The sequence below is a fragment of the Lactuca saligna genome, chromosome 9 (assembly GCF_052625555.1).
Source record: "Lactuca saligna cultivar CGN05327 chromosome 9, ASM5262555v1, whole genome shotgun sequence".
NCBI classification, from domain to species: domain Eukaryota; kingdom Viridiplantae; phylum Streptophyta; class Magnoliopsida; order Asterales; family Asteraceae; genus Lactuca; species Lactuca saligna.
Window position 1 is genome coordinate 110880884 of NC_136425.1, and position 13481 is coordinate 110894364.

At 44.7% G+C, this 13481-nt stretch overlaps 1 protein-coding gene across 1 annotated transcript in view; it reads left to right on the top strand.

Moving 5' to 3' along the window:
* Positions 1 to 12823, top strand: part of LOC145016644 (uncharacterized) — a 52908-nt gene extending 40085 nt beyond the window's left edge. Inside the window, exon 4 of the mRNA XM_078974893.1 lies at positions 12662 to 12823. Within this exon, the coding sequence (XP_078831019.1) occupies positions 12662 to 12823 (162 nt within the window). The remainder of the gene's footprint in view (positions 1 to 12661) is intronic.
* Positions 12824 to 13481: the final 658 nt, after the last annotated feature.

Genomic DNA, 13481 nt, shown 5'->3' on the forward strand with positions numbered 1-13481 from the left:
TCTCCTTTGCAACCTTGGAATGGCACCACTAAGCTTAGAATACACACACAAAGGCTTAATAACGAAGGCACACACTATTTAGGGTTTCACTCTGAGGGGTGGTGGCTGAGAAGTCCAGCCACACATTCTTTTTATAGCCCTCCAAAGAGATTAGGGTTTTTAGATGTGGGCAAGTTACGCCATGCGTAACCTTGGGTACGCCCAACGTACCTGAGGGGGAACGCGTCCAAATGAGGCACGCGAGTACGCGCAGTGTACACCTTGTACGCCCAACGTACTCGCCTACCATGAAAGCCCAAAATTAACAACTTAACCAAGATGCAAGGCCAAAAGAAGAATACCTGGATTTCGGGCTGTTACAATTCTCCCCCACTAGAACCAGACTTCGCCCCCGAAGTCTCATACCGAAAACAACTCTGGATAGTGATCCCGCATCTTAGACTGAGACTCCCATGTCAGCTCGGACCCCTTCCGATCTTGCCACTGCACTTGTACCAGGGGTACTTCCTTGTTCCTGGGAACCTTAACCTTCCAATCCCTGATCGCTACTAGTCTCTCCACATAGTTCAGGCCTGCATCCACCTGAATATCATCTAATGGCACCACTGCCGACTCATCAGCAATACATTTCCTCAACTGCAAGACATGAAAGGTATCATGGATCTGGCACAACTCAGCAGGTAGATCCAACCGGTAGGTTACCCGGGCTACCCTAGCAATTACCCTGAAGGGTCCAATATACCAGGGTCCCAACTTGCCCCTCTTTCTGAATCGTATCACTCCTTTCCAAGGAGAGACCTTTAGGAGCACAAGGTCACCAACCTGAAACTCGATCTCGGACCGCCGCCTATCCGCATAACTCTTCTGGCGACTCCGCGTGGTCAACAACCTCTGCCTGACCTGCTGAATCTACTCGGTCGTCTGGAGTACAATCTCCGTGCTACCCATCACCTGCTGTCCCACCTCTCCCCAGCAGATGGGGGTGCAACACCTCCGACCATACAACAGCTCAAAGGGTGGCATACTAATGCTCGAATGATGGCTGTTGTTGTAAGAAAACTCTGCTAAAGGTAGATAGGTGTCCCAGTTCCCTCCAAAATCCAAAACACATGCTCGGAGCATATCCTCAAGCGTCTGAATCGTTCGCTCGCTCTGTCCGTCTGTCTGCGGGTGGTATGTAGTACTGAAATGCAGTTTCGTACCCATCTCGTCATGAAACTTCTTCCAAAACCTGGAAGTAAAACGCACATCCCGATCTGAAACAATCGACATCGGAACCCCATGTCGCGATACCACCTCCCTCACGTATAATTCTGCCAACTTCTCCGCAGAAGATCTCTCGCTGATGGCTAGAAAATGAGCGCTCTTCCTCAATCTATCCACGATCACCCAAATCGCGTCGACTCCCCTCGCAGTCCGCGGCAATTTGGTGATAAAATCCACGGTAATCTGTTCCCACTTCCATTCGGGAATCTCTAGCGGCTACAATTTACCGTGCGGACGCTGGTGGTCGGCCTTAACCTATCAACAAGTCAGGCATCTCTCAACAAACCATGCAACATCCCTCTTCATACAGGGCCACCAATACTCCTTCCTTAGATCCAAATACATTTTTGTAGCCCCGGGATGAATCGAGAATTTCGATCGATGCGCTTCCTCCATCAAAATAGTATGCGTACCACCCACAAACGGTACCCAAATCCGACCCTGAAAAGTCATAAGCCTTGACCATCCGTAACGAATCCTGATACCTGACCTACAACCCGCTCCCTCTTCTAGTTTTCTGGTTTCGCAGCCTCAGCCTGAGCTCCTCGAATGGTATCCAAAATTGGGGTCATCATCGTCAACATCATACAAATATCTCGGATCGGGGCGCTTTCTGCCCTCCGGCTCAACGCATCGGCCACCACATTAGCCTTGCCCGGGTAGTACAGGATCTCATAATCGTAATCCTTCACCACGTCCAACCATCTCCTCTATTACATATTCAAATTTGGCTGATCCATCAAGTACTTCAGACTCTTGTGGTCCGTGTAGATGGTACACCGAACCCCATAAAGATAATGCCACCAGATCTTGAGGGCAAACACCATAGCCCCCAATTCCAGGTCGTGGGTGGGATATCTCGACTCATGAGGCTTCAACTGCCTCGAAGCATACGCTATCACATGTCCCCTCTACATAAGCACCGCCCCTAAACCCGATATAGATGCATCATAGTGCACCACAAAATCCTCCATCCCTTCCGAAAGTGCAAGCACTGGGGCCTCGCACAATTTCTGACGAAGGGTATCGATTGAGGACTGCTGCTCCAGTCCCCACGAAAATCTAACACCCTTCCGGGTCATCCTAGTAAGTGGCACGGCGATCTTGGAGAAATCCTTGATAAACCTTCGATAATAGCCGGCCAATCCCAGAAAACTCCTGATCTCAGTGGGTGATCTCGGCACCTCCCATTTTAACACCGCCTCAATCTTGGCCGGGTCGACCAATATGCCTTTCTGATTAACACGGTGCCCAAGGAACTGGACCTCTCGTAACCAGAAATCACACTTGGAGAATTTGGCATACATTCTCTCCGATCTCAATACCCCAAGAATTTCCCTCAAATGTTACTCATGCTGCTCCGTGAACCTCGAATATATCAAAATATCATCAATGAATACGATCACCGACCGATCCAGCATCGGCCTGCACACCTGGTTCATAAGATCCATGAACGCAGCTGGGGCATTAGTGAGCCCAAAAGGCATCACCACAAACTCATAATGTCCATAACGAGTTCTGAATGCAGGCTTCTGAATATCTTCATCCCGAACTCTCATCTAATGATAAACCGACCTCAAGTCTATCTTGGAGAACCAAGATGCCCCATGCAACTGATCGAACAGATCGTCGATTCTAGGTAACAGATTCCGATTCTTAACCGTCAACTTGTTCAACTCCCGGTAATCGATGCACATCCGGTGTGAACCATCCTTTTTCTTGACGAACAAAATCGGTGCTCCCCAAGGTGAGCTACTCAGTCGTATAAACCCCTTCCCCAGCAGTTCCTGAAGCTGCGAGGATAACTCCTGTATTTCTGGTGGAGCGAGACGATAAGGCGCCTTGGCGATGGGCGCCGCTCCCGGAACCAAATCGATACGGAACTCCACTTGCTTTTCTGGAGGCACACGTGGTAAATCTTCGGGGAACACATCCGAAAACTCGCATACTACAGGTACGTCGCCAAACGAATTGAGCCTCCCCGCGGCCACTCGAGTATCCATCACGTAGGCTATGAATCCATTACAGCCCTGCTGCAAACTCTGCCTCGCCCTGGCAGCCGAACAAAACGCCGACCCACACCGGGTCCCCTTGCCATACACCGTAAGCACTCCCCCACTAGGGTCTTGAATAGTCACCAGCTGTCTCTCGCAGTCAATGATTGCCCCAAAATTACTCAAGCAGTCCATGCCCACGATGACGCATACATCCCCCATCGCTATAGGAACCAAGTCTATAGGGAACTTGACTCCAAAAATCTCAAGCACACATCGTCGAATCACATCAGTGGCATATACCACTTTCTCATCCGCTATAGAAACTCGTAGGGGTCGACTCATCACCTCCCGATCAATACCGATGTGCTGGCTAAAAGCCAACGATACAAAAGACCGACTCACACCTGAGTCAAATAATACCAAAGCAGATACATAATTCACAAGAAAGTACCTACGCATATCATAATATAAGCACAATATCTTATCATCAAAGTAAATACACGAAAGAATACATACCAGCTACGACATCAGGTGCCGTGCGGATCTCCTCCGCAGTCAACTGAAAAGCTCTCCCACGAGCCTTCGGAGCCACGGCTTTCACCGGCCGAGTCTCGGTAACCCTAGCAGTAGGCGCAGACCCCTGGCGAAGCTTGGGGCACTTGGCGTTCCGATGGCCGATCTGGTTGCATTGAAAGTAAACCGTGAATCCCTTGGGGCAATCCCTTGCAATGTGCCCCTCCATGCCACACTTGTAGCAAGCACTCGATCGACATGCCCCCCTATGACCCTTGCCACACTTTCCGCAAGTGTGGCCCTTCTGACCTCCCGACCTCGAATCGGCGGTCTCGATCCGCTGGGCTGCCGGCTGAGACTAAGTCGGTCGCCGATCCACCCGTTGAGACTCAGACTCCTCCCTAGCCTGGGTCTCCAACTCGATCTCATGCTTCCTGGAATTCGCTTGAAGCTCAGCAAAATTCTGGTATGATGAGTTCGATACAAACTCCCGGATATCCCTCCTCAGCACACCCAAATATCGACTCATCCGAGCCTGCTCCATGGACACCAGCTCAGGGCAAAACATCGCCCTCTCATGAAACTTCCGAGTGATCACCGTAACAGAATCATTACCCTGCTTGAGGGTCAAGAACTCTTGAACCAACCGTTCCCTCTCCACCGGGGGAACATACTCGTCTCTGAACATAGCAGTAAACCTCTCCCAAGTCACAGCTGAAACCTCCGCCAGAGTGAAGTTCGTCGTCACGAACTTCCACCAATCCTTTGCTCCTAGGCGGAGCTGGTTCAAAGCGAACCGTACCCTCAGATGCTCCGGATATGAACAAGTGTAGAAGCATCCCTCGATATTAGCAATCCATCTCATCGCAGCGATCGGATCCTGCGTCCCATCAAACTTGGGTGGCTTCGTGTTGCTGAACTCCCGGAACAACAACGAGTCACCTGCCTGTGGTCTAGCAGCGGCTACAGCTGCGGTAGCTGCAGCGGCTGAGGCCTCAGTCACCGCGGCGTACCGCTCATCAAAAGTCTCCATCAGTGTGGTCTTGAAAGACCCAAACATCTCTGGAATCTCAGCCCGGATCGCTGTAGCCACCTCCTCGTGAATCATCTAACGAAGCTCCTCATCACTCACACTGCTCGTACCAGGTCTGTGGCGTGGTCCAACCATGATGCCTCTGAAATACAACATAGAAATATCATAGACTCTATCGAGCATAACCGCACTCGATAATACAACCCTACTCAGTCTTCGCTACCTAGGGATTCTTACTTGGGGTGCCCACTGACCCAATGTCTTCAGTAGTACGGGCCCAATACTACCAACCACACCGCATCAGCATTCACCCCAAGTCCTCCTCCCCAAACCCCGGATCCTGAGTACTCTATTATCGCCATGCACTAGCTACCCACTCGCTCTCAAAGCACCTCATAGAAGCCGCTTTCCCTAGACTAATGCATCACAAATCAAGCCACCCTAGTCCTAATATGAATACCTAGTCTACTAGCATGCGTATCATATCATATCATATCTCATAACACATACTGTAAGAGTAATTTGGGGATGATACTGTTCGGGCGCTGGCTGACTGTACACATTTCTTCTACTTGGTTTTTTCGAAACCTCTTATCAAATTTTATTAATAAAAAGATTTGTTTTTTCTCAAATCCCCAGTTTAAGTTCAGTTACGCCCGAAGGTGTATCCGAATCCCTCAAACCAAGGCTTTGATACCAACATGTAACGACGTAAATTTTAAAACCAATTTTTCATTTTTGTAAACATCAAAAACATCGATTAATATTTCAAATTCAAACGTAAACAATATTGTCCCAACAGAATACATCCCAAAGATCATAAAATAGTTTTCCCCCGATAATGTGTACGATCACGCCGGTGCCTTCCCACGGTCCTCGCTAGTACCTGAAACACATAACGCAACAACGGTAAGCATAAATGCTTAGTGAGTTTCCCAAAATACAACTTACGCACATAAGCCTTTCCAGACCCTGACCTTCCGGTCCATGTGTCTCAGGGGACTTCCGTCCCGACTAGGTAAACCTTCCGGTCCTACCCACGTCAATCTTACGGTCCACATCACAACACCTTCCGACTCATAACATATACGCCTTCCGGCCCATAACATAATGCCTTCCGGCCCATATCAAGCATATCATACATGGCACATATAATGATTAACTTATCACACATAAGACATATTTTTCGTATCATCTCCGACCTTCCGGTCACACAGTCAAACCCTTCCGGGTACAGTATAGTGAGAAGACTCACCTCGTGGAAAGTCTAAGATCTCGCGTCCTTGCTATCACCAAATCCCAATGACGACTCTACCTCGCCTAAACATAAAAATATCATTTAATACACAAAGACTTCCACCACTAAAACCTTACCCCTTATCATCATTCCTCAGAAGGTAAAAGACCATTTTACCCTTCCTTGACCTAAAGTCCTCATGTTGACCAAATCCCTAAAAGTCAACAAAAGTCAACCCTGAGAGTACGCGGGGTGTACTGCTAGATGTACGCAGAGCGTACATCGCTAATCCCCTGGATCGGGTCTCCACCCAGTACGCTGCACGAACTGGAATTTACGCCCAACGTAACCATCATAATCAAACACTTCATTTCTGGTCTTAATCGGTTAAGCCATTACTCCAACTTCAAGATCCGACTCTTTTAGTGTGTCTAAACTCATAAAGTCGAGACCTTTAAGCCCTGGCATGGTTGTAAAGGCTCCAACATCACATAACAACATTCTATTCCAACTCAAGGACCTAGATCTCATGCATGGTGCAATACCCACGTCCAAGATGCCATTTTTATGAGTCTACAACTCCAATAGATCAGAAATATGAAGTATCTAAGCTTATGGAGGCCATTTGCACAAAAGTCTCCACCTTTGGGACATAAACCCTAGAAAATGATGCTTTAAGCATGCAACATGAACAAAGTGACAAGATCCGAACTTTTTACTTGATAATGAAGCTTTAACCCTTGCAAAGCTCAGATCTACACTTGACCACCACTTCCAGCCTTTCCAATGAGCTCTTCTTCTCCTTTGCAACCTTGGAATAGGACCACCAAGCTTAGAATACACACACAAAGGCTTAAGAACGAAGGTACACACTATTTAGGGTTTCACTCTGAGGGGTGGTGGCTGAAAAGTCCAGCCACACATTCCTTTTGTGGCCCTCCAAAGAGATTAGGGTTTTTAGATCTGGGCAAGTTACGCCATGCGTACCCTTGGGTACGCCCAGCGTACCTGAGGGGGAACGCGTCCAAATGAGGCGCGCGAGTACGCGCAGCGTACACCTTGTACGCCCAACGTACTCGCCTACCATGAAAACCCCAAATTAACAACTTAACCAAGATGCAAGGCCAAAAGAAGAATGCCTGGGTTTCGGGTTGTTACAGTCACACTTTCATTCTTTGTTGTACTATTTGAATCTTATCACTGGTGTCTTGAATCATTTCAGGACCTCCAAGGATTTTCGGTCCTACATCACACCAACATAATGGAGTACGACACTACGACCATATAATGCTTCATATGGTGGCATTTTTATTCAAGTGTGGTACCTGTTTTTGTATGAAAATTCGAGAAGATGTAAGTACTTTTCCCAGTTACCACCGAATTCCGGGACACATGCACGAAGCATATATTTCACTATTTGGATTGTTCTCTCCATCTAACCATCTATCTGGGGATGATAAGTTGTGTTGAGAGCAATCCGAGATCAAAATTGACATTGCATACTAGGAAAAAAATGAGAAGTGAAGTGAGTGTCATGATCGGAAATAATCATTAGTGGCACACCATGTCTCACAAAAATTTTATCCAAGTATGCTTGTGCGTATTTCTCCGTTGGAGCTGTTTTACGCATGGCAAGAAAATGTGCACTCTTATTCAGTCAGTCAACAATTACCCAAATGCTATCATTCAGTCTCACAGTCTTCGGCAAATTGGTAATAAAATCCATGGACAGCTCTTCCTATTTCCACATAGGGACATTAATACTTTCTGGTATTTTGACTTGTAGGCGTACTAAGCATTTATGCATGTATCTTCCAATGTCTCTCTTTAATCCAGGCCACCAATAATCAGTTCGTACATCAAAGTACCTTTTACTTGTACTAGTATGTATTGACAACTTACACATATGGGCTTCATCCAAAATATTCTGTCTTAATCCACCAATCTTTGGAATCCGTAGCTGATTTTTAAATACTTTCAGTCCACGTGGATCATCAAGTAAAATATGAACATATTATACCATCCCTTCCTTCTTCACATTTTCAAGCTTTAAGGCCTATGCTTTCCATTTCTTTAGTTCATCAAGAATAGTTAATTTTACTGTAGTGTGAGTAATAACATAACACACACTATTATGATACATCTTCCTGCTAAGTGCATCGGCAACTACATTGGCCTTTCCAGGATGATACAGAATGTCAAAGTCATTGTATTTGATCAGCTCCATGGCTCGCTGTTGTCTTATATTCAAAGTTTGGTGACTGAATATATACTTGAAACTTTTGTGATTAGTAAACAATTGTCATTTTGTACCAAAAAGATAATTCCTCCAAAGTTTTAGAGCAAACACTATTGCAGCGAGTTTGAGGTCATGGGTGGTATAGTTCTTTTCATACTCTTTAGTTGTCTTGAAGCATAAGTTGTTACTCTACCACGCTGCTTGAAAACACAACAGATTCCCAAACTTGAAGAATCTTTATACACGGAAAAATCATTTTCACCTTCTAGGAGTGATAAGATTGGAGCATGAGTCAAAAGATCTTTTAGAGTTGAGAAAGATTTTTCTTGGGCTTCACCCCGTTCAAACTTTACTTCGTTTCGTGTAAGGCTCATGAGAGGTAAAACTGTACGTGAAAAATCTTTAATGAATCTCCGACAATATCCCGTGAGACCCAAGTAACTATGAATTTTAGAAGCATTACGGGGCGCTTCCCAATTCTGAATGGCTTCAATTTTGGTAGGGTCTACTAATATACCGTCACCAAAAATCACATGGGCGAGAAATTGAATTTGGCGAAGCCAAAATTCACATTTGTAGAATTTAGCCTATAGTTTCTCCTTTCGAAGAAGTTCTAATATTTCACGAATATGAATGGCATGATCAACTTCAAACTTGGATAAATTAGAATATCCTTAATGAATACGATGATAGATTTATCGGGCATTGGGTGGCATACGCGATTCGTCATATTCATGAATACAACAGGAGCATTTGTCAGTCTGAATGGCATGACTAGGAATCCATAATGCCTATAACGAGTACGAAAAGCAGTCTTCGGTACATCCCGCTCGTGTACTTTCAACTGATGATTGACAGACCTCAAATCAATCTTCGAGAAATAGCTAACACACTGAAGTTGATCAAACAAGTCATCTATGCGAGGTAGTGGATACTTTTTCTGGATAGTTACCTTATTTAGCTTGCGATAATCAATACACATTCGCAACGATCCATCTTTCTTCTTGACAAAGAATACCAGAGCACCCGAGGGAGAGGTACTCGGTTGAATAAAACCTTTGTCAAGTAATTCCTGCAGTTGGATCATCATTTCCTTCATCTCAAATGGCGCAAAACGATAAGGAGTCTTTGCAATTGGAGCAGCAATAGGTACAAGATCAAGTCAAAATTCTACATTCATATGTGGAGGTAATCCAGGCAATTCATCAGGGAAAACATCAGGATATTTATTAACAATGCGAATATTGTTTACAGTTTTCTTCCCCTCTCTTGAGATATCAACAGTGTACGCTAGATAAGTAGAACACCCCTTCGATAAAAATTTACAAGCTTTAAGGAAAGATATTATTTTAAAGATCTTAAGTCTTTGTTCACTGTAGACATAAATAGGTGTAACGACCAAAAAATTTCAACAATTTTTAACTTTTCAAAAACAACCCATTCTCATAATGTTATTACAAGAGGTTTTCAATACATTTACTATCGAAGTATTCCCAGAACCATAATCATAAAACATAAACTCGAGGATCGGTACGATCACACCTTTTCCTTGCCACAGTCTCTTGAAGAACCTGAAAAACCTTAAACCACAACTGTAAGCCCAAAACGTTAGTGAGATACCCCCAAAATACCAACCACATATACCATACACATATAACATGTTATATCATAACAAATCACAGAACAGCCATGCATATTGGATCTACTGTGTGATTGGTCCGCCGTATCGGGCCTTCAGTCCACCTGGTCTACCCTCCGAGTCTAGTAATGTCCCTTGAGTCTGCAGTGTGGTTGGTCCGCCCGCACCGGGCATTTAACCCACCTGGTCCACTCTCTGAGTCTACAGTATGACTGGTCCGCCCGCATCGGGCCTTTAGTCGGCTTGGTCCACTCTCCAAGCCTCGGTGCGTCTAGTCCGCCCTCGTGGGGCCTATAGCCTATCTGGACCGCTTGCTGGGCCTTCAGAATAACCGGTCCACCCTGGGTATGTTGGCCTACAGCACAAAGCAGGTCCCACCTCAACCCAACCCCAGTCAAACAACCATGTGCACATAAACATACAATCATATAACAATTCACGTTCAATCAAACCAATCTAGCGGATCACATATCATAACATGCTCCAAACAGAATACCGACCTAACAGGTCACTAGCATATACCATCCTAATACCCGGATGCAAACATAACAAGGCAACAACATAACAATAATACCCGGATTACAATCCGATAAACGGCCGACTTTGGTGCCATAGAACCCGTTGATATAGTGAGGATAACTCACCCCGCGATTGCCGAAACTCTGAACTGAAGAAGCAGATTCTTGAATTACCGACTCATTGAAAATCCCGAACTAGACATCATAACAAAATAATCAGTAGGCCAAACATACATCCACTTATTGGGCCACAAAGTCCAAATCTTCTACAAACCAATTTACTAAATTGGGCCCTCCTCACCAAATGGGCCTAGATCCAAAGTCTCTAATAATAATTGGGCCCAAAGTAATCTATCCATAATGTCCAGTCATGGCCCATAAATCCAACAGCCCAATAACAGCCAAAAATTTAAGGCCCAAAATGAAAATCCAACAGGGGGAGTACGCTGGGCGTACCCTCTCTGGTACGCTGGGCGTACATCATTGATTCACAAAGGGAATCGGGGCACTGGCTCGTTACGTTGGGCGTACTCACAGGTTACGTGGGGCGTAACCTCACTGCTCAACAACATCACATAACGACTTCATGGTTTAAGCACTTAAACCCAAACTTCAGATCCTTAGGCCAAATATGATTAGAATTCATAAAGTCTCAAACTTTATCACTTGGGACATCCATAAAGCTCTTAATCTATGGTCTTAATCCATTAAGACCTACTTATCTCACACATGGAACAACCACAGCCCTTGGGACCTCATTTTTCTCACTCAAGGCCTCTCCTAAGGTCTAAAATGACAATTAATCTTGACCAACTCGAAACATGCAACAAGATGAGGACTTTTGGGACAAGAATGATGCCAAAGCTTCACAATACATAGATCTACACAATATGTATGTCAAGCAAGGATCTTTATACCTCAAATAGACTCCAAAGGATGATGTCTTTCCAGATCTATAAGCTCCAATCGTCCCTCTCCTTCTTTGACAACTTCTCCTTTCTTCTTCTAGCTTCTCTTTTGCCAAAATAAGCTTTCCAAGACCAAACACACCCAACAATGGAGGAAATACGGATATCTAGGGTTTCTGGGGGTAAAAGAGTGTCTATGGAGGCTTAGGAGGGAACCATTATGTTCCTTATATAGTGGTTGCCCTTAAAATTAGGGTTTGGGGATTCTGAGAGTACGCTGGGTGTACCTCTATTATGCTGGGCATACTCAACCTTGCCCCCCGCGTTTCTTCCCTCACTACGTTAGGCGTACGTCCAGCTTATGTTGGGCGTACGTCCAGCTTACGCTGGGCGTACCCAACCAACTCAAGCATGCATGCATGGGACCTTTTTCTCTAATTACCCCTAAGGAGCTATAATTGATATCACCTTCGAAACGCCGTAACTGCTCAACTCTAAACCCGCTCTCAATAAACTTTACATTCACACGAGGGTGGCGAGAAGCCCTATGCTTCTATCAACACACACACCAGTCCAAACCTTCTTGGATAAAACCCATTTCCTGCAAAAAGACCAAAATTACCCTTTCTCTTAAATCTCAGGGACTCATAATTAAATACTTTAAGAATGGGGCATTACAATAGGATTCTCCTCTTCAATAGGAATGCGTACTATCTTCTCATAGCACAAGAGTTCTGCACAGTTCTTTAATAAACCAATCCATGCCGAGAATAATATCAAAGTTGGACTAGGAGATAGGAATCAGGTTAGCAAGAAAATTATAACCTTCAATTTCTATGACACAACCCCTATAGACTTTATCAGCAATCAATGATATACTTCCTATAGTATCTACATGAAATGGTTGCGCAAGTGCATAGCAAGCAATTTGAAGGAATGCGCAAATTCATGAGACACAAAAGAATCTGAGGCACCATAATCAAATAAGATCTGAGTAGGTCTAGAGTTGAATAGAAATTTACCGGTCAGAACATTCGAGTCTTCACGTGCCTCCTTCGTGGTAATTTGGAATGCACGACCTTTAGCTTTTGGAACCTCCTCCTTCTTAGTTGGTGTACTCTTTGGTTGTTGGACGGAAGCTTGAATCCCAGCCATTTGACTACTAAGAGTAGGGAAGAAATGCTTGTTGTGGCTAATAACACCAGAAGCAAAGCATGTAACATTCTTCATCTGGAAAACAGACTTCATGTGGCCTATTTCTCCACATCCATTATAGATGACTGATCTGTTTTCTAATATGTATTCACCCAGATGAGCTGCCAACCAATAAAGCAAGCACCTTCATTGACTGAGACCGTGGAAGCTCCGTTAGCACCTTCTTTCTACAATTTCGACATGAGGGTGACTGAAGAGAAAAAGATTGTGACCTACCGCAGCCACGAGAGGTATTATGAGATTGCAGTTGTTTGCTAAATTCAGATCGAATGGATTGAGTTGGTGGGATAGAGGAAACGGGAACAATTCGATCAATATGTGGATGCTTCGGAACAGAAAGAGTGGCACCACGTATTTCTATGTGATGCTCATGCTTGCGGGCATACTCAACAGCTTTATCAAATGATAGAACATCCCGATGAACCATGAAATCGCAGATTTCATACTGTAGTCCTTCCATGAATAATTAAATTTTAGCGTCTTTAGTTGGGATATACTTTGCAGCAAACCGTGCTTTTTGATTGAATTGGGTCTGATAATCATTCACAGTCATTCTTCCTTGTTTTATCTCATGGAATTCTTTCTCTAATCATCTCCTCATGTCAAGAGGAAAGTACTTTAATAGCAAGAGATTTTTGAACATTTCCCAAGATAAGTTGTCTTGGTCATACTTGTTGAGAGCTTCGAATGTTGCTTCCCACCAGACCAAGGCTTCTCTGATGAGCATTGCAGAAGCATAATAGGCCTTGTCTTCATTAACCACATGAGAGATGCGAAATACTTTTTCTGTGTTTTAGATCCATGTAAGAACAATAATGGGATTAAGAACAACTTAAAACTCTGTAGAACCATTACTCTTGAAAGTTTTGAATGAGGGACGTTTCGCCTCCACTTTTGAAGATTCTCAGGTGAATTT